The sequence below is a fragment of the Diabrotica undecimpunctata genome, unplaced genomic scaffold, assembly GCF_040954645.1.
Source record: "Diabrotica undecimpunctata isolate CICGRU unplaced genomic scaffold, icDiaUnde3 ctg00000806.1, whole genome shotgun sequence".
Lineage (NCBI taxonomy): Eukaryota > Metazoa > Arthropoda > Insecta > Coleoptera > Chrysomelidae > Diabrotica > Diabrotica undecimpunctata.
This window is the reverse complement of record NW_027313413.1, coordinates 1-20,950: the sequence shown is the minus strand read 5'-3', so window position 1 is coordinate 20,950 and position 20,950 is coordinate 1. Positions and strand designations below refer to the sequence as shown.

The window sequence follows — 20,950 nt, the reverse complement described above, 5'->3', positions numbered from 1 at the left end:
AGCTACCAACAGTCCAGAAAATAATATGTATAATCTAAAATAAAGAAAAAATAGTGATACTGAACATTGTATATTTTATAAAAAAATTGTATTCTAACTCGTGAACGTTGATGAACGGCAAACAATGCCGGAGAAAATTTTCACAATGTCGCCAGAATGGCGAATCAGAGCAAAGATTATCCCTCTGGCCGGCCAATAACAAACGGTTTTATTAACTTCATTGTTATTGGCCCTCCGACGGAAGATTGCTGCGGAGTTGCAAACAAGAAATACATAAATATGCAGCGCATCTTCCGATCGGGATCAAGTCGGTCTACATCTTGACCCCAGCTAGACCTTGTTGGTCGAGTGCCTTTTCAACTATTTTCTGCGTTTATTATTACCTTGAGTGAGCATATTTTCCGTCCAGATCGCCCTTTAGTGTGTGAGTAAACACGAATCCTTGTTGGCTACGACATTATTCAAACCAACAAAAGCTATAGGAACCGGTGTTGTGAACTGTTGGTCCATCTTTCGTCGAGGGGGAAGAAAAGTCCGAACAACGAACCTTATAATCACTTTACGAAAGCCAGCTAACAGCTCGGTGAGAACGGCTTCCTGTCCGGATAGGCATGATCTTCGAAATAGGCATGTCCAGAAAGACAGGTGTCTTATAGCTATTCCAAATCATGTCGAACTGACACAACGTTCCACTAGACCACCGACGGTTAGGAGTAAATAAAAGCCCAAGTGGACTTAGAATATTCCTCTCTCGTGGCCGAGCTGAAAGTATCACTTCGTAGCTAAAAACTTTAAAGTCAAAGTCTCTACGTGAATTAAGATTATTTTCACGGGAGGAAACGGTATGGAGTGAAGGGCTAGCGAAGAGTCAACACTTTGCCGGTGTTCCTATACACCTCGTGGAGTGTGTACTTGATCACAAGTTGAAGCGTGAAGGGCCGGCATCTCTGTTAGATCTAAGGCATCCACCGTGCTCATAATACTGAACAAATTATACATGTAAGACCAAATATTATTCACGTAACAAAATTTGAAATGCCTAAAGGATTCTGCATTGCCGGTGGCCCCTTATTGACTATAGAGTCTCCGGTGAGCTTACTCGCCGAGTGTGGAAACAAGTGCATATAAATTCCACGAGGAAGAGGATGGAGGCGAAAAACCATCGCTTCACCTCCCGAGCGGCAGTCGAGATGTATCAAGAATCTCCGAATACCTCGGAGGATGATCCGACCGTACGGCAACAATTGAATAATAATCCAGTAGCTCGGGCAAAAAAATAGGTCCTTACCTCCGTAATCTGTCAGAACTGCTTTGAATTCAGCTGAAAAATATGAATTTAAGCTTGTCTTACCCTCATTTGCAAAATTTATATGTGAGCAAAGTGTGCTTTTTGTTTTTAAGGGGTTAAAACTACCCCTACGTGGAAAAAATAGAAAGCGTTTTATGCATTAAAATCTGATTATTTCAATTAACTAAATAAAACATATTCAATGATAATTTGTAGTTTAGTACAAATTTTCAACCCTTATAAACCACCGCTTATAAATAATTTTTTACGATGTAAAATACTTAACATATTATATGAATTAAAAACAATAGCAACTCATTGGTTTGATTAGCATGATGTTTCATTAGTTTCAAGTTTTTAACCCCTAGAAAGCATCCCTTTATGCAAAAATACTTGTTTGAAATTTTAATTTTCCATTAAGATATTTAAAAAATTCATTCCTCACTTATGAAACGAGGAAGTTTTTACGCTACAAATTGGTTTTTCTTCAAACTAACCAACAAAATAAACTAACAACTTTATTAGATGAACAACAAAGATTCAGATCTGAAAGATCCTGCATAAACGCCTTAATTGTCTTTAAGACAAATCAGAGAAAAGGCTATCGAGTACAATAAACCAGCATATCTATATTTTATAGACCTGACAAAGGCTTTACGATCGCATCAAAGTCATAGTCGTCTTACACCTACTGTATAAAGAAACATGCCAATCAATATTATATAAACTATCGAAAACATCTACTTCCATAATCGAATACAGGCAAAGATAAATGGAAAACTAACACAGTGTATACCAGTACAAAGCGGGGTCAGACAGGGTGACTCGTTAAGCCCACTTCTCTTTAATATAATAAAGGATGAAATAATACAAGTAGTACGTAAAGGTCATGGTTACAGAATGGGAAAAAAAGAAATCCAAATATTATGTTATGCAGACGATACCGCATTAATCGCCGAGACAGAAGACGAGCTACAAAGATTAACAGACATCTTCAATACAATAGTCAAGAAATAAATAATAAAAAAATAATAAAGCAGGAAGCAAGGTATAGATATCTGGAAATAGATATAACTAGTCACTCAGATGTCGAAGAAGAAATAAGATAACAAAGCTTAAAAGCAAGTAAAGCGACGAGATCTCTTAATGATACAATCTGGAAGAACAAACACCTAAAGCAATCACCAAAAACAAGAATCTATAAAGGAGCAATTGAATACCCCCAAAATGATAACTCGGTAAAAACCAAAAAGGTAATTTTACAGGAGACAATAGAAACGATTTTACCGAATCTGTTTATGTATTTTATTCCATTACATTGTTCAGTACTGATGCCATAATTGATGAAGACCTGGACAAAGAAGTGCATTTTAATGCAAAGCATTTAAATAACAATGTGTAGGTAAAATTAAAACCAGTTTCGTTAAAATCGTTTTTATCGTCTTCTGTAAAATTACCTCTTTGGTTTTTACCGAGTTATGATTTTGGGGTATTTAAATTAGATATTAACATACACGGCGGAGACAAGACCTTTCACACCTAAAACGGGACGACGTACCTAGAAACAACAGAGATGAAAATACTTCAACGAATATCAGGGGAAAACTCTGTAGGATAGGGAGAGAAGCGAAAACATAAGAAGAGCATGCAGTATAGAAGACATAAATGGATGGGTGACAAAACGAATAGGAATGGAACGAACACATTAGTAGAATGGCAGAGGATATGATAGTACGAATAGCACGAGATAAATCACCAAATGGACGAAGAAGTATTGGCAGACCAAGAAAAAAAGGTGCGATAATTTAAACCATTTAGGAGGCTAATATTGAAGAAGAAACAGGCTTTAAAGCCTACATACAAGAAGGAAGAAGAAGATGGAGTTTTTCTTCAATAAGTTAGTTAATTTTCTAGGTTTGATATATGTATGTATGTATGTATGTATACAGCCACTCGAAAAGGGGGTGTTTCACTTCAAGACATACATTTTAATCGGTAATATCACCATTGTTTTTACCGTTACAGAAGTATATAAATAACGAAAATATTTATTGAAAAAAAAACTACATTTTTGTACTCGTATTACCTATTTTTTATGTATATATTACAGGTTTTAAGTTATTTTTAAAAAAGTAACAATTTTTTTAGAAGGTTTCAAAATAGACAATACAATTTAATATAAATTTTTCAAAAATAATATATTTTAAGCTAGTCAAATTCCTCAATCTAATGAAAAACACTAAAGTAAAATGTAATGTAAAAGAAAAACGATTAATTTTGATTCTGGTGGATATTAAGTTAATTATTCTGCCCTTTTTTTCTTAAAATATTATTGAGATATGACTTACGAGTCAGAGAGAAAATATTAGAAGACAGAAAAAATCATTATTACTATCAAGTAATAGCAATAACAGAGCTCTGTGCATAAATGTTACCCAAGCCACATACAAATCGATATTATTATAATTATGAATAATACTTACATCGATACATTGCAGTTCATTTTGAAGTTTAACCTCTTGTTCTCAGTATTTGTATTAAACCACTAACCCTCCAGCATCAGTAAACTAAAACACTACAAATACAATCTTTGCACGCCGTTTTTTCTTTATTTATATATTTCTCCGAATATATGTAGTACTTTAGTCAAGTAACATTACTAAGTAGTGGATTATCAAAGCAGAGATCATTATTCTGCATGGAGGTCATGTCAATTTATATCTTAACTCGTCATTTCTAAATTAAATAAACAATTTCTCAATTAAATCAATTATATTTAAACACGTTAATATTAAAAATGTAAGAAAAACTTAACTTTATAACTGATTAAGTTCATTCTGGGTATTTTAAAGATTGCGAGAATGACTAATTGGCAGTTTAAAGAAAAGCGTAGGTTTCTGTGTTTTATTAGGCTTGATGGAGGGTCTTCTGGGGTTAAAGTAAAGTTGTTATTGCGTGAAAAAGCAAATTGCTTCACAAAGAAGTCCTAAAAAGTACTACTTTCAAATCGTCCAGAAGTTTAAAAATGTCAAAAACGGTATACATCAGTAATACCAAAATAAAACATACAGTTTTTATTTTGCTAAATCATACATACAGTTTTGGCTGACTATGCTAAATCCTCTTTCGGCTAAATACGATGAAGGAAAGGCAATGAAAAACTTCTTTGATGCAGCCCATAAAGCTGGATATAATACTGAAATTTGACATTTCAGCCAAAATTCTTGATATCCATTTTTAAATTTCACTTTTAACTCTTCATTTGTTGACAATTCTATCAATTCCTCCTGTAGTGATAATTCTGCTGTTTCTAAACTTAAGAACGATTCTAGCACCCAATCTGGAATAATCAGACCAAGGATATCCTGAAATCTATTCCTAAAATCTTCTTGAAGTGCTTCCAAGTGCTGGCAATATACCAGAATGTCTTCATCATTTGTCTCCACAGAGGAAAGATTTTGAAACTGATGAAATTGTCTCCGACCCAAATTTTGCCTATACAAATTAAGTTTGACACGAACGAGGAAATAGTTCCTTTGCTTTGATCAAATTCAAATTATCACCTTGTAGCTGTAGGTTTGTTTCATTAAATTTATCGTATAAATCAGTTTAAATAAGCAATATCGCTCTTAAATTTTAATAAACTGTCTGTCAAAGAATCATCTTTGCTTTCAAAAAACTATAAAACTGAGTCAAAGAGATCATAAAATCTTTTTAAACAGTACCCTTCGAAAGCCATCGAACTTCTGTGTGCAACAATAAACGATTAAAATTCTCGTCGTTTTCATCACACAGTTTTCTAAACAATCTATAATTGAGAGCCACCTGCTTCTGATCTTGTTAACTGCAGTAATTACATATTGTAGTAAACAATGAAGGCGATCACTACGATTTTTTGCAACTAAATGCTGTCTGTGAATTACACAATGCACGGCGAGTATATTTGGTACCGCTTTTTTCAAATATGCTATCAGTCCTCGGTGTCGTCCAACCATTGCCGGAGCACCATCTGTAGCAACAGTTATGACATTTTCCAGAGGTATACTTTATCTGTAAAATAGTGTTCCAGAACATCAAATATCGATTTGCCTTTAGTATCTGTTTCCAGTGTTCTTACAATAACAGTTCTTGACAGATTTTTTTCACTTTTTATGAAGCGAACGTACGCAAGAAGTAAAGACTCATTGTTTGGCAGAGTTGATTCATCAAGCTGTAAAGAAAACTCAGTAGCCTTTAAATAATAAGTTAGAGAACGCTCCACATCCTCAGACATTTCGTCAATTCGTCTCTGTACCGTATTATTGCTTAATGGAATTTTTTTGTACAGTCTACTTCCCACAGGTTGTGACATAAGGATTCTTCTAGGAGGGTTGTTCTGCTGTGATCTTGCCAGATGTCCTGCCCATCTTAGTCTTCCTATTTTTATAAAGGATACTACGTCTTTACCACCAAATATATGTTTATATCTGTGATATATCTCGTAGTTGTACCTCCTTCTCACTCTGAGATAGCGCGTGATGCCAGAATATTACTATTATAAACAAAAAACTTTTCTTTAAATATAAATAAATGTTTATTTACCAAATTTAACAATATTATAACTTAACAAGTTTTTAAATCGGTAGTACCTATATAGGTTAATTTCATCTGTATATTATCTTTTTTAAACTGCTCCTCGAGAACTTTTATTTCAGGACATTCAACATCATTGCTCATAAAACGTAGAGTGTCCAATTTTGGACACATCTCCAACAGTTTCTTAAAATTGACACTCTTTAATGTCCTTACTGGAATTCCTAAAGCATTTAGATTTTTTTGGTCTTTCAATAAGTTTATATCAAAGCTTTTTAAATTTGTCAACGTGACATAAAATTCTTCTAGATTCTGTAGAGGTTCCAGAGTTCCAGGTGCTAGAGATTCTATGGAGTTTCCATCTAGGTTTAAGATTTTTATTTCTAAAATAACAAAAAAAGTATTAAATATATTTTTATAAAAGTATTAAAATTGTTTAGTTAAAAGTTCGTAACAATCTAAAAAGAATATTAAGTGATTGGAATTGATTTCTCACACATTTATTGATTTTTCAGTTTTCTATTTTCTTTAGATATACCCATCCTCTTTGTTGTATTTTCTTCTCTAGTTGTTAAATAGGCATTTCTGAAATCATCCAGCTGTTTTCTTTGATATTCTATCAACAGTATTAATCCATTTAGATCACTTTATAACTCTTTTCTAAATCATTCTATCGTTTTGTTGCTATCAGTGGTTCTATCTCTTATTGTCAATGATTATTTATTAAGTTCCTTCTTCATAATATTCATTACTTTTATCCCTTTGTTGTATCGTTTTTTTTTAATAACAGTTCCTTTTAGGTTTCTGTCCATATCTATTTGTATATGTAGATATTGGGTCATATTAGTATCTATCCCATTCTCAGGAATATCGTGCCTAAGCACCTCCCACCAGGTTTTCTTTGGTATTTTTCTACGGAGCTCGGTAATTCTTCGTATCGGGTGCACTTTAATTCTCTAATGGTATAAGACATATAAAAATCAGGTATATAAGGCATATTTGTTTGCTAGGATTATTCTTCGCTTGTTTTTTTTTTCCTAATAATCCTAGCAAACAAATGCTATTTTGGACTGAGTAGACATATGAGAAGCAGCAACTTAAGCCAAAAAACAAACATAACCATATACAAAACCCTTATACAACCAGTGTTGACATATGGGTCGGAGACATGGACCATTTTCAAGGCAGATGAAAATCTCCTGCTTATATTTGAACGAAGGATCCTGAGAAGAATATTTGGTGGCATCTGTGAAAATGGTGTTTGGAGAAGGAGGTACAACTACGAGATATATCACAGATATAAACATATATTTGGTGGTAAAGACGTAGTATCCTTTATAAAAATAGGAAGACTAAGATGGGCAGGACATCTGCAAGATCACAACAGAACAACCCTCCTAGAAGAATCCTTATGTCACAACCTGTGGGAAGTAGAAGTAGGGGTAGACCAAAACTCAGATGGAGGGATGGTGTAGATGAGGATGGTAGACAAATAGGCGCAGCAAACTGGCAACAGTTGGCAATGGATAGAACTGACTGGTGTAATAGACTTGAGAAGGTCAAGGCTCTTTTATAGGGCTGTAGCACCAATGATGATGATGATGATATAAGGCATATAAAAGAGTTAACCTACCCTGCATTTAATTTATTTTATAACATTAAACAGTACCTGGAGTCTCCTTAAAAGAATCTTCTGGAACAGTTTCTATTCCAGCAAACTCCATACTTAGTTCTTTAAGATTCTTTAAACCTTTTAGGAAATGTTTCGAAAAAGTTATACTTTGCTTAAATATTGTTAGAACCTCAAGATTTTCCAGTCCATCAAAGGCACCATCTTGGATTTCAACTTCATTATCATCGATCGCCATTCGTTTTATGCTCTTTAAATTTTTAAAAGTTTCTTTTGTTATAGTTGGTTGGACTGTGCGAATCATCTCTAAGTAGTAAATTTTTGGAAGCTCCGGAAAAACGGCTTCAGTCAAATTGCAACCAACTAAAAAAAGAGATTAACTATATTATCAAAAATGTACAAAGACTAAATAAGAGCTGGAAACTTAAAAATATATGTTAGCAACTAGATACTAGAAAGAAATATAATGTTGAATGACATTTCTAAAACAAAAATCATTCCAGAGATACACTAAGGGATTCATAATATATATTCCTACGAGTATTCTAATCAAACCCAGTTTTTAACCGTTGAAGACGATGAATCGGATTTTTAGTGTTAAAACTAATTTTTTTATGGTTTATAAAATAACTTATAAGGAGTTATATATTATAAAAGGAATTTCGCTAAATCCGTGTTGTGCGACGTAGCTATCTCGTAAAATATAAACATGATCAAAGAAGCTCAAAAACGATGATGTTGTCTGTACCAAAACAAAAAACTGTGACTTACATAACAAAATGTGTGTAACTTCTTTTAAGTTGGAAAATGAGGTCTCCACAATCTTTCCTTCAACTTCTACGAGATATAGAAATATTTTCTCAGCTGTTACGTCTTCAGCTAGAGGTATTTCCCCTCCGTCCAGTTGCATTTGCTGTGGATAGCAGTAAATATGAACATCAGAGTCCTCATGTCTACGAACTATACAGTTCTTGTCATCTTCGGCTTTAGTACTCATGAGAAAAGTTACGAATAATAAACCCAATAACCTAAAACAGGTATTTAATCAAATGTTATAGTATGTAAATTAAAAAATATATTCATGAAGCGGCAAATGAAGCACTGGGAAAAGTTGAAAATCGGAAAAAAGGAAAACCTAAATGGTTGTCAACGGAACTAGAAGAGAAAGTTCTCAAGAAAAATCAAGCATATCACATATGGCTTCAATCCAAAGATCCTCAAGACAGAGAAATATACGCTAAATGGAATAGAGAAGTTAAAAAAGACGTGGATAAGGCGAAAAATATAAACTGGGAGGCTAAGTGTGATGAACTGGACAGATTTATGGGTGGAACAAAAGTGGCGCAAGCTTGGAAAACATTAAAGCAGTTTAGGAAAAATGAGAAAAATGAAGAAAACATTTCTCTCATAAAGTTAAATGAATGGGAAGAATATTATACGAAACTGCTGAAAGAGGATAGACTAGAGTACAGATGGGAAAAGATAAGGGAATTAATAGACAACAGAGACGAAAGACAGGAAATCCCTTTAATAACATTATCTGAATTAACGGAAACCTTAAAAGAGGTTAAAAACGGAAAAGCCGCAGGGCCTGGAGACATTCCCATAGAGCTGGTTAAATATGGGCCGACTGCACTTTTAGAATTAATAGTAGACCTTTTCAATAAATGTATGTGTGGAGACCAGGAAATTCCTAAAGATTGGAATAAATCTTATATAAGCTCCATATATAAGAGAGGGAATAAAAGAGACTGTTCCAATTATAGAGGTATTAGTGTGACGAGCTCTGTGGGCCGGTTGTACGGCAGAATATTAAAGAAGAGGGTTGAAAGACAGATACAAGATATTGAAGAACAAAGCTGCTTTCGTACCGGGAGATCCTGCCTTGATAATATATTTATCCTACGACAAATAATTGAAAAGCGTGTCGAAAGAAGTAGAGAGACCCATTTGGTATTTATAGACCTTGAGAAAGCATATGATAGTGTCCCGTTAAAGAAAATGTTTTGAGGTCCTCGAAAGGTCCGGATTGGATTCGACGTATATCCGAGCGATATATAAATTGTACGAAAATGCAGTTAGTTGTGTAAAAATTGGAACCAGAATCTCAAATGAATTTAAAGTCACTAAAGGCCTAAAGCAAGGATGCTGTTTGTCACCGACACTCTTTAAAATATACGTCCAAGAAGCATTGAGGAATTGGAGAAATAAATGTAGATTTATGGGCATCGAAGTGGGACAAGAAACTCTGTATACATTGTTGTTTGCAGATGATCAGGTGGTGGTTGCAACCGATGAAGAAGATATAAATTATATGAATCGAAAATTATTTGAGAAATATGCCAAATGGGGGCTTACTGTAAACATAAGCAAAACAGAATATTTAAAAATTGGAGGAAATACCACAGATCTGAGGCTTGAAAACGCAGTCATAAAAGACTGCAACCAGTATAAATATCTAGGAAGCATCATATCAGCAGATGGCAGAGTTAAGATAGATGTACAAAACCGAATAACCCAAGGGAAAAAATGCATCCGAATACTGAATCCATTACTGTGGTCTAATAAAATAAAGATGCATACCAAACTTCGCGTATACAGAGCAATTGTAGAACCAATTACCACATATGGTGCCGAATGTTGGACGATGACAAAGAATGAACGAGATAAAGTAGACGTTGTGGAAATGGATTATCTTAGAAGGTCATGTCGAGTATCGAGAATGGAAAGAATCAGGAATGAGGAAATACGAAACCGTACAAGAATTAGAGAGACTCTTTCAGATAGAATACAAGGAAGGCAATTACAATGGTATGGTCACGTGATGAGAATGGAGGAGGAGCGGTGGCCAAAGAAAGCCTTAATGTATGTTCCGCCAGAAAGAAGGAAAAGGGGAAGACCAACAAATTCCTGAAGAAGAGAAATTACAAAAACAATGCAATCTAGAGGCTTAGAAGAGGGAGATTGGAGAGATAGGAAAAGATGGAGGCTGAAATGCGGGAAGCGGCAATCGCCGTAGGACCCCCGTTTTATGATGATGATAGTATGTAACATAACTTAAGTAGAGAATAAAAGCACAAAATAAGACAATAATGAATAAAAAAACTACAATTTTACCTGAGTGAAACAAATTCTGAAAAATGTGTGGATTTTAAGTAGAACACAAGCTGAAAATTGATTTGTTTTTTTTTTATAAACACCTACTATCTTAACTTAATTATGCCTTAGAGAATACAAAGTAGTTAACATTAATAGGAAAAAAACAAAAATATTCATTAAAAATGGTTAACTTACATTGTGTAGCCGGTTTGGTAAATTTTTACGTAGATGTAAAAACACAGTCCGAGGTCACCAAACTATTATGGTCATAATTTGAAGTTCCTCTATTTATACACACGCTTGTGTAAATATATTTGTTGATAAATTAGACAAAAATTTAATTTATTCTATTTTTTATATTGGATTTATTTATTACGAAACTTGATCAGTAGAATTATGCAAATGTGCTGAAAGAAGATGACAAACATCTTTTTTCACTTAAATAGATAGCTGCAGAAGAGTTTGCTGTGAAACTCTGAGGACCTCATCACCTATTTTATATATAAATAACTAAAAAGCACCTGATAGAAAAAAAAACTAGAAACAAATTAATAAAAAAAAACGACTATGTATAAGAGATCAATACTACTTAGTAATAGATTTAGGATAAGATTGTATAAGAAACAATGACTAATGAAAAATGAGTAAAAATTGTAAGATTGGCGAATGGATTTAGTGTCCGCAGTCATATAAACCCAAACAAACAAACAAACAACACTTAAATAGAACAAACATTTTAGGAAACATTAGATATTGTACTAAGATTGTAACCTAGTAAACCTTTTTTGGATGGTGCTAGAAAGGTCACCAATGGAGACACTGCGAACGGCAGCTAGTTGGTTGGTGGAGAGCGAGTCGGGAGTTCGAAACTAGCTTTTAAAACAGGGAATGGATCTAACAGAAGAAATAATAAAGATAAGACAAGATAAGATAGATTAGAAAAGACAGAGAAATAGATAACAAGACGGATTGGTAAAATTACCAAAGATTAGAGAAGATAAGAAAAAGGGCGCCACTTAAATTTTTGGGGTTACAAAGGGAAAATTAAGAAATCATGAATGTGTTGCTTGTGGGAGTCCATTTTAAAAGATGTAAAAGAGAAATTTCTTTTTTACCTCTTTTGGAAAATTAAGAATTCTTAGAAACGGAAAGAGATAAGGAGATATAATTAGGTACTGAGAGCAAATACAAGAAAAGATATTAACAGTTAATTATTAAATAAATGTGGTCAACACACTACATAAACAAATATTAATAATATGTTCGATGGATTTTTTCCACCTACTTACCTACAAACATATAGATACAGCCTGATCTTTCTCCTGGTCGAAGATATCGTGATAGTTAAATATTTGTATTAGCCAATATTTGTCACCTCGGAGGAACAAATAAGAGTCTAACCACCTTCTGATATCCCCGGGTGCTCTGTAGAGGGCTTCGAATATACTGTCGAGAGCTCCTCTACTTAAGTCCATTTTCGGGTTATGGACTTGGAAAATATTTATCTTCGGTGTCTTGCCTTGAAAAGGGCAAGATATTTCTTACATGATAATTTCTTCGTCGAAATAAAAACACCAAGTTAAGTTGAAACAATTCTCAGCCACAGAGTATGGAAAATAAATGCAGGAAGCAGAGCCCCGAGAGCAATAAGCTCTCGGAGAGCCCGTGAGGGACTGACCTGGCTGACCTGAAAATCGCCAATATTTACATGCGCTGTTCGAGCGATAAATAGGAATTTCCAGGTCAAGAGCCAATGGGAAAATTCGAGGCGGGGCGATGCGCATCGAAATGAGTACTAGTCCACAGACTATCGCATTCTACACCTAACTGAATCACCAGACGGGTGAATTCCAAAAACAAGAAATATAAATAAATCTACCGTTAGCTGTACAAAATGCGAAATCTTTCAATATAATAGACATAGACACATGCACATATCAATAAAATATAACATTAAGGAGAACTTGATGTTTTAAAAAAATTCCAAAAGAGTAGATCATACAAATATCTCTCCTTAATATTTTAGGCTTATCTCGAGATACCTGGACCTATCTCGATAAAAATTAAAATAAGGACCAAACCGCACTTGGTTCACAAGAAGCCACAGTTTTTATTTAAATAATGAATGTTTGTAATTAATATTTGTTAATGAAAAGATATGAAAGTTCTGAAAAGTTCTATTGATGAAATAGTTGTTTCTTAGAGGGATTGAAAAATTTGACGACGAAGAAGGTTGCTCTCAAATTTCTAACAAAGCAGCCATAGAGTAATCTGACTGTTTCGGTACTTCTTTTAAGGAATAAAAAAGGTGAAAGATATAATAAGAATTAGGTCTATAAAGAAACAAAATTCTAAAGTACGGTTACCTTCTCATAAAAGACTATATCGGCACCTGTCATACGGCGCAAAAGGGAGATTTTTGGATACAGCCATTGCCGTAGCTGCTGTAATTGCAAAGGGTTTTTAAAATTATTCTTAAAATAATATATAATAATTAGTTACTAATCTAATTATAAAAAAAATTTTACAAGATGGTCTACTGTTTTCAGCGTTAACCTAAAAGTCGGATGCCTTTTTTGTAGAACGATCAAAATACTTCCCAGTTTCAGCAATAGCCTACTCATTTGATCCAAATATATTTCCCTGAAGCATTTTGTTAAGGTCTGCACACAACCAGTAGTAGCTAGGGATCCGATCTTAAGAGTACATTGGATGTTAAAGTAATTCATCCATTTTTATTATCTTGCAGCTGATTCTGGTAACTTTGGACGGCTTTCACCTGGCATTTACTCCGTTTACCATTGATAGGACTTTGTAGAGTAGTGTAGAGTATTTATTTAACTACATAACAAATACAAATATTTATGTAGCAAGTCAAACAAAATACATAGTAATTAAAAAAAGCAATATAAAACGTAACTTAAATATATATAAACAAGAACACACATTAAACAGAAAAAAATTTATGGCAAAGTTACGGTAAGAAGTTCAGTGGATGTTCTGCAATGAGTCATATATTCTTCTGAGCAGTAAAAACAATGTTTTAGAAGATATTTTTATAACTTTATCAAAACTATTACAGCTTATCTGTTTATTATTTTTTGGTAAAATATTGTGATAGTTATAATTAAGGCAATTTTTTTCTGAATGACTTAATCTACAGCGATTTGTTCGTAGGTAGTGACAGTTTCGCATATTGTGAACGTGGTCATCAGACTGCTTTATTAAATAGTCACATTTTCTGTGAATTTCAGTTAGAACTTGAAATATCAACAGAGAAGGTAGCGAAGTGCATTTGTTAAACTGCCCCATTTGATTACACAATCACAAGTTGTGAGATATGAGCCCACCAGTTCAGTCGATTATCTATGGTTGTTCTCAATCATTTAACAGTCTCTTTGTTATCTGGATCATTGTGTAAATTACTTTCAGATATAACCAAATTTTGCATTTTATCAGAGTTAAATTTTAGTTTGTTTGCAGCAAACCATGAGCTAAATTTAGTAGAAAACTTCCTCATGAGACATTTTTAAATTATCATTATTTTTTCCTGATAAAACGTATGTCGTATCATCTGCGAATTGTATAGATTTGTACGGAGATATGAATTTAGGCAAATCGTTGACATAAATAATAAACAAAAGAGGTCCTAAGACCGAACCTTGTGGGACTTCATGTTTTACGGATAGAAAATCGGAGAGATGACCTAAAGACACTACCGCCTAGTGTCTGCCATATAGATAAGAAGTTATAAGCTTAAGAGGGATACCTCTGATTCCAGAGTAATTTAATTTGTGGAGCAAAATGGCATGTGAAACGCAATCAAAAGACTTCGACAAGTCGCAAAAGAAATTGCTATGCGATTACCGCGTTCAAATCCCTTAACCCTTATGGCAGGTAGCGAAGAGATCCAGAGAGTCGACAGATTCACTTACCTCGGAACTACCCTCAACGTACAATGGGACTACGCTCAAGAGATTAGATCCAGAATTGAAATGGCACGGTCTACATTTATTAAGTTGAGATCCTTGCTGTGCTGCAGTGATCTCAGTTTGGGAACCAAGATGCGAATAGTGAGGTGCTACGTTCTTCCAGTGTTACTGTATGGAGTTGAAGCCTGGACACTGACGCAAGCCACTGAAAAACGAATCGAAGCCTTCGAGATGTGGATATACAGAAGGATACTAAAAATATCTTATGTGGACCATGTCACCAACGTTGAGGTCCTACAGCGCATGACAAAAGAAAAAGAAGTGCTTAATTTAATTAAACAACGCAAGCTTGAGTACCTCGGCCACGTGATGCGGAACGAAGAAAAATATCGAATTCTTCAACTTGTTATGCAGGGTAAAGTATTTGGCAGAAGAGGACCGGGACGCCGTCGTATCTCGTGGTTGAAAAATCTCCGACAATGGTTTGGGATGACCTCAGCGGAGTTGTTTCGCAGAGCAGTCAACAAAACCATGATAGCCTTGATGATCGCCAACATCCGGATCGGATAAGGCACTGAAGAAGAAGAAATCCCTTAAAGATTTCAGTCACAACATTAAATACCGCGTTCGTAGTAGAATCAGCACTTCTGAATTCATATTGTGAATTGCTAAAGTAATTACTTGACTTAAAATAAGAATAAAATTGTTATTTGATAACTTTTTACTTTCACATTACTTTTCACGTTTGATCACTTTCTCAAAAGTAGAAACAATGCTTATGGGTCTGTAATTGTCAGTTTTTGAGGAATCACCTTTTTTGTAGATTGGTAGTACTTTTGAGTATTTCAGTACTTCTGGAAATACTCCAGTTGATAGAATTACATTAATAAGATGAGTGAAAGGTGTTAAAACTATTTGGTGAGTTTCTTCTAAAATTTTTCTATTAATTTCGTGAACGTCCCTAAAATTAGAATTACTAAGACACTTTATTATTTGAGAGACCTCTTCTTCCAGAACGGGACGAAAAAAAAAAGGACTTGCTCGGAGAAGGATCATTTCTATAATTGAAGAGGACATCGACATTAATAGTGGGAAAATATGTAATTAAATTCTCTCCAATTGTATAAAAAAAAATTATTTATTTCGTCTAGAGGTAGATCAGGTTGTACCGAACTGGATTTTGTGTTGTTTCTTTCGAAATTTACTATTTCCCAGCAGTCTCTAGGTTTATTATTGGAATTAATAATAAAATTACAGTAGGCTGACTTTTTAGCAATTTTTAATTGCCGATTATATTCAAATTTTTGTTGTTTACATACTTTGAACAAATCGGGATCCTTTGTGGCACATGTAATGTCTTTAAGTGTTTAAGAGAAAGATTAGATTGGTTTTAATTTAAATCGGAATCTAGCTGCAAGGTGGTAAACATCAGCATATGGGTTAAGCGTACACACAAAAACTCAAGTTATTGTATGATTCTTTATTTATGCTTTCCAAATAATACATTAGCAAGACATGTGATCTGAACTGTCAATATAAATAGCGATATTAACTCTTAATCTAGAAATTTCTTCTCGGATTTTTTTAATTTTACTACAATCTTCTTGGTCTTTTACATAAAATCTGAAGATATGAAAATATGGACAATTGTACAATAATTTTACTAGATTGAACTGATCCAGAGTACTAGCAGGAATACTTAGCAGTCGCAAATTCTGTAGTTCGTTTGTAAGACTTGCCTCAAAAGTTTTAAGCTTTGAGGAAGTTACTTCAAAAGTTTCCAGCTTCTCCAAGGGGTCCAATGCTCCTCTTTTAATTGTTGTAAGATGATTGTCGTGTATTGCTAAAGATATCAAATCTAAAATTAAAAAACACTTAGAAATAACTGATGCTACGATAGCCTTGCTACGCCGCTGATAGAACATACTTGATCGACGTTCGAGTTGCAAGTGCGGTGCTCTAACGGCATCGAGAAAATTCTATTGAAATCCAGAGCATTAAAGAGAAAAATATAAATTAGGGAAATACACTAGGCACTAAATACAGATTACTAAAAATAATCCTTCAAGGCAAAGTATTCGGAAAGCGAGGAATTGGGAGAAGAAGAATATCATGCTTAAAAAACCTGTGGAAATGGTTCTACACAATAACAACAGATCTATTTAAAGCATTAGGTAATAAAGTAATTATAGCCAGAATGATCGCCAATATTTGAAACGAATAGGCACCAAAAGGAGAAGAAGAAGTCAGTCGATAAAATAAATTTGTACGGTTAAGTAAATAAATGTTATAAATTAATTGTGTTTTTAGCGTTGATGTTAAAAAACTGTAATTAAATTAAAATAAATATTACCCTATAATAAAAAGATATGTATATTATCACTTTAATTGCCAGAACATACTTCAAAGGTTACAGATTACTGTATAGCTTCTTTGGTATTGCTTTTCACGATAAAAAATTATTTTAAGTTTTGCTTTAATCTTCGATCCTTATCTTCGTCCCTTCTATACTAGTTATATTTCTTATGATTTTATCATATTTGTTTGTTCATGGTGTAACTTTCTCTTTCCTATTCGGATGATAGGGGCTGGAACTAAAAACGGGAGGATGTCACCTGCGAACGGCATTCTGCTTTTGCAGTGGGCCTGACCGTAGATAACAGTCCCATCAAGATGGTAACGAAAATTTCCAGAAAAATTAAAAAAATTGATACAGTAGGAGTATTTATTATCACTAAATCATTTAAAAACTATTTAAATTTACCTGGAGTATGTTTAAAAACGCCACTACCAATCTCTTCTACAGATCCTTCATAGATATTCAAACTTCTAAGTTTCTTCAAATCCCTTAGTAACCTTTCATTTAGCGAAATATTTTGTTTATATATTGATAACGACTCTAAGCGATCCAAGCCGTCTAAACTGTTGTCTGCTATTTCAAAATTATTGCCTTTGAGTGAAAGACTCTGCAACTGTTTTATATTCTTGAAAGTGTCGTTGAGACCAGGCAGCTCTGAGGTAGCTATTTCTATATTAGTTAACTTCGGCAAATTAGGCAAACTAAACTCCTCTAGATTCGTTCGTTCTAAAAAATCAAAAAACTGTAATAAATTGTAAACACTACAATTACAAATAATATAAAAAAACAATTTAAGTCAATTACATTTTCTTAAAGTACCAATGGAAAACGGTTTAATAGTGTAATAAATATAAACAAAATAATAACTATGGAAAACAAAAAGTCCAATTATATATAGCTACTTTTAAATACAACGGCGAGAATTTCTTGGAACAGATGCTTAACCTAACGAAGAAGTTGCGTTCCAAAAGATACTTATGATTTACAAATTATACAAAAAATATAACGGATCTGTATAAAAAGAAACCACAGGTCTTATTTGGTGGTCAGGTTTGTGTAGGGTCGGTGGATTTGGTGGTACTGGAAACCGGTCTGGAACTTACATTCGTGACTAGAGGTATGGTACATACATCGATGTTACCATAGTCCAGTCGGGTTAGACGAAAAAAAAGTCGCCTTGAATGACGAGTTGCCCCAAATTTTACTATTCTAACCTTTAGTGTAAATTTAAAATCGCGACTGAATCCACTCGTTGCGATAGCCGCCATGTTGAATTTGAAAATGAAAAAGGTCAAACTATTTTTGACCAAAGCTGAGTAGATCGAAGCCATCATTTTAAAGGCTAAACGGAAAAGACAAAGGATGGAACTTCAATGTGCAGGGGTATAGCTAACATCAAAGAAATGTGTCAAATATCTGGGAGTGACGCTACATCAATATGGCGGATGGGGAAGAATATGCGGGTGGTAGCCCAGAAGGCAGCGAAGAATGCGGTTGCGATGGGGAGGGTGATGCCCGACATTGGGGGACCCAAATCAGGAAGGAGGAAGGTCTTACCCGCTGTTGTTCAGTGCAATCACGGGTTGTGGTCCTCTGCATGTGTTAGCAACAGAAAGGAAACATATTTATGAGAGAAGGGAGCATTCGACAACAGCCATACAAAAATAAGAAAGAGAAAGATCAATGAAAAGATGACAAGAAGAGTGGAACAATACGGAAGATGTTGCCCACTGGACAAGGATGCTGATTCCGAGCCTAAGGGACTAAGTGGACCGTGATTACAGGCGCCTGGATTACTCCTGACGCAAATGCTCATACAACATGAGTTTTTGAGGGCGAATCTTCATAGGTTCAGAAAGACAGATACAGAAAAATGCCTATACTGTGAACTGTTACTCACACAATGCTGAAGTGTAGTAGATGGGCAGTGGAGAGAAACAGAATATATAAAGAAATAGGTATGAACCCTGTGACTGTAAGGGAGATAGTGAAGATGACGGGAAGTAAGGAGGGATGGAATAGTGTACACAATTACATCTGAGCAGTCATTAAAAAGAACTTAAGAAGAAAACACCAGCTGGACCAACGACAGAGATAAGATCTAGATAAGACAAGGGAGTGCTCCGAAAGTGTCTTGAGCCTTACAGAGGCCATTCCAATTTCGGAGTACGGTACGTGCGACAGTGAACTATGCACAAGTAGGAGAGGGTGGTTTTAGTTGGTAGGCATGATAACAGGAAGGCATCCGTTTGCAGTAACTCCTTCTAGGGGGAAATGGGCTCGGATATACCCCTCTACCCTGAATCCAATACACGCTAGCCATCCCTAGGGATGGGTTAACCTAGTACAGTTTTTAGAAACTTCCACTCTCAGAAAAGAAAAAAAATCTCTCATTCTCGCTTATGAATTCATAGCTCACTAAATTATATTCTTGTATTAAACTACACAAACTGGACCATCCAATAAGACCTGTAGTTTCTTTTTATGCAGCTCCGTCATATAAAATTTCAAAAAAAAAACCCTAACACCAAGTTAGAAATTATTTTAGAATACACTAAATTTTAAATCTATTTCCTAGTATTTATCATGCAAAAACTTTTGTTCTAGTAAAAAATCTTTTTAGACCATAATTTTACAAATCTGGGTGAAAGACATGAAAATTATGGTTTTACATTGCCAATGTGAAGTGTCGTTGAGAGTTGTAAGGAGGCAGGTCTGGATCAGAACATACGGAAAACCAAAATACTCGTAATAAGTAAACAACAGCATATAAAACTGTTTATATATGTAAATAATACCAAATTTGAGCAAGTTGATAAAATCGTTTATCTTGGACAGCAACTAAATTTTAACGCAGAAAATCACGGCGAAATTAGATCTAGGATAGAGTAGGCTAGAGCGGCTTTTAGAAGGATGTCCAAGGTGTTATTTAACAGAATCCACAAGGAAAATAATTCCTGCAGCTGGCTGTATAACACGTATCACAAAAAAAGAGGTTAAATCTTTGTAAATGGGTATATTTAAAAAAAAAAACCCTTAAAAGGGCTACATCAAAAACACGAACGTTTTCGGAACAACAGTTCCATCATCAGGTTAAAAATACAGGTTACTCTGAGATAGCGCGTAAATATTAGGGTAAAAACCCTTTAAAATATATAAAGTTACCAAAGATTGTACATAATGTTATTAATATTATTTGATGTTTAATATTTTAATTAAATTTTACTTCAGGTAACATACACCCATGCTTTAAGTGAGTTCCAGCTTCCGAAGAGTAAACCTCTTCAAACGGACTTCAGCTGGTACCTGGCAGTCCGAAAACGTTCGTATTTTTGATGTAGCCCTTTTAAGGGTTTTTTTAAAATATACCCATTTACAAAGATTTAACCTCTTTTTGATTTAACAGAGACCTAAAATTGGCATTGAGGATCCGCCTACTTCGCTGCTACGTGTTCTCGGTCTTACTTTATGGTGTCGAGTGCTAGACTGTGAATAAAATCTATCTAAATCGCCTTGAGGCTTTCGAAATGTGACGCTATAGAAGAATTTTAAGAGTTTACTGAGTGGAGAAGATTCGAAACTTCGCAATACTTAAACGTCTCAGCAAGACTACTGAGATCATAAAAAGCATCAAGCGGAGAAAACTGGAGTATTTCGGACATATAATGAGAGGTCCCAAATATAGGTTGCTACAAAATATGGTACATGAAGAAGAAATGTGAAGTCTGGTCATGTCTTTATTTTCAACAAACATTTTTGGAAATTCGCATTCGCTTCTGGCTTGATAGTTTTATACGTACCCATATAAATTGAAGTTAATTCACGTAAATTTGAGAAAGATGTTTCATCTATTTTTCCCGTACAATTCACAAGATGCAGATACAGGTTTAAATTCTGAATTGGTTGTACATCTAAAGTCAATTCCGTATCATTTAATATTAAATTATGGCAATATATTTTGATATTCCAAACTTCAACTTTAACTCTGCATTTAGACTCATCATCTGCAGAAATTGTAGAAGAAAAAAGAGCTATTAGGAGTAGTTGAAACCTAAAAAAAATAAAAATTC

At 34.3% G+C, this 20,950-nt stretch overlaps 2 protein-coding genes across 2 annotated transcripts; both read right to left on the bottom strand.

Moving 5' to 3' along the window:
• Window positions 1–5,859: 5,859 nt before the first annotated feature.
• Window positions 5,860–10,853, bottom strand: LOC140431922 (osteomodulin-like). The gene is made up of 4 exons (XM_072519789.1): window positions 10,785–10,853; window positions 8,262–8,518; window positions 7,530–7,853; window positions 5,860–6,243 (listed from the first exon to the last, which is right to left on the bottom strand). Coding segments are annotated over exons 1-4 (936 nt in total). The 5' UTR covers window positions 10,787–10,853; the 3' UTR covers window positions 5,860–5,890.
• Window positions 10,854–15,992: 5,139 nt separating this feature from the next.
• Window positions 15,993–17,606, bottom strand: LOC140431920 (uncharacterized; the record flags this gene model as incomplete). Its single annotated transcript, XM_072519788.1, has 2 exons — window positions 15,993–16,379; window positions 17,286–17,606. Coding segments are annotated over 2 exons (674 nt in total), but the record flags the coding sequence as incomplete, so codon positions are not given.
• Window positions 17,607–20,950: the final 3,344 nt, after the last annotated feature.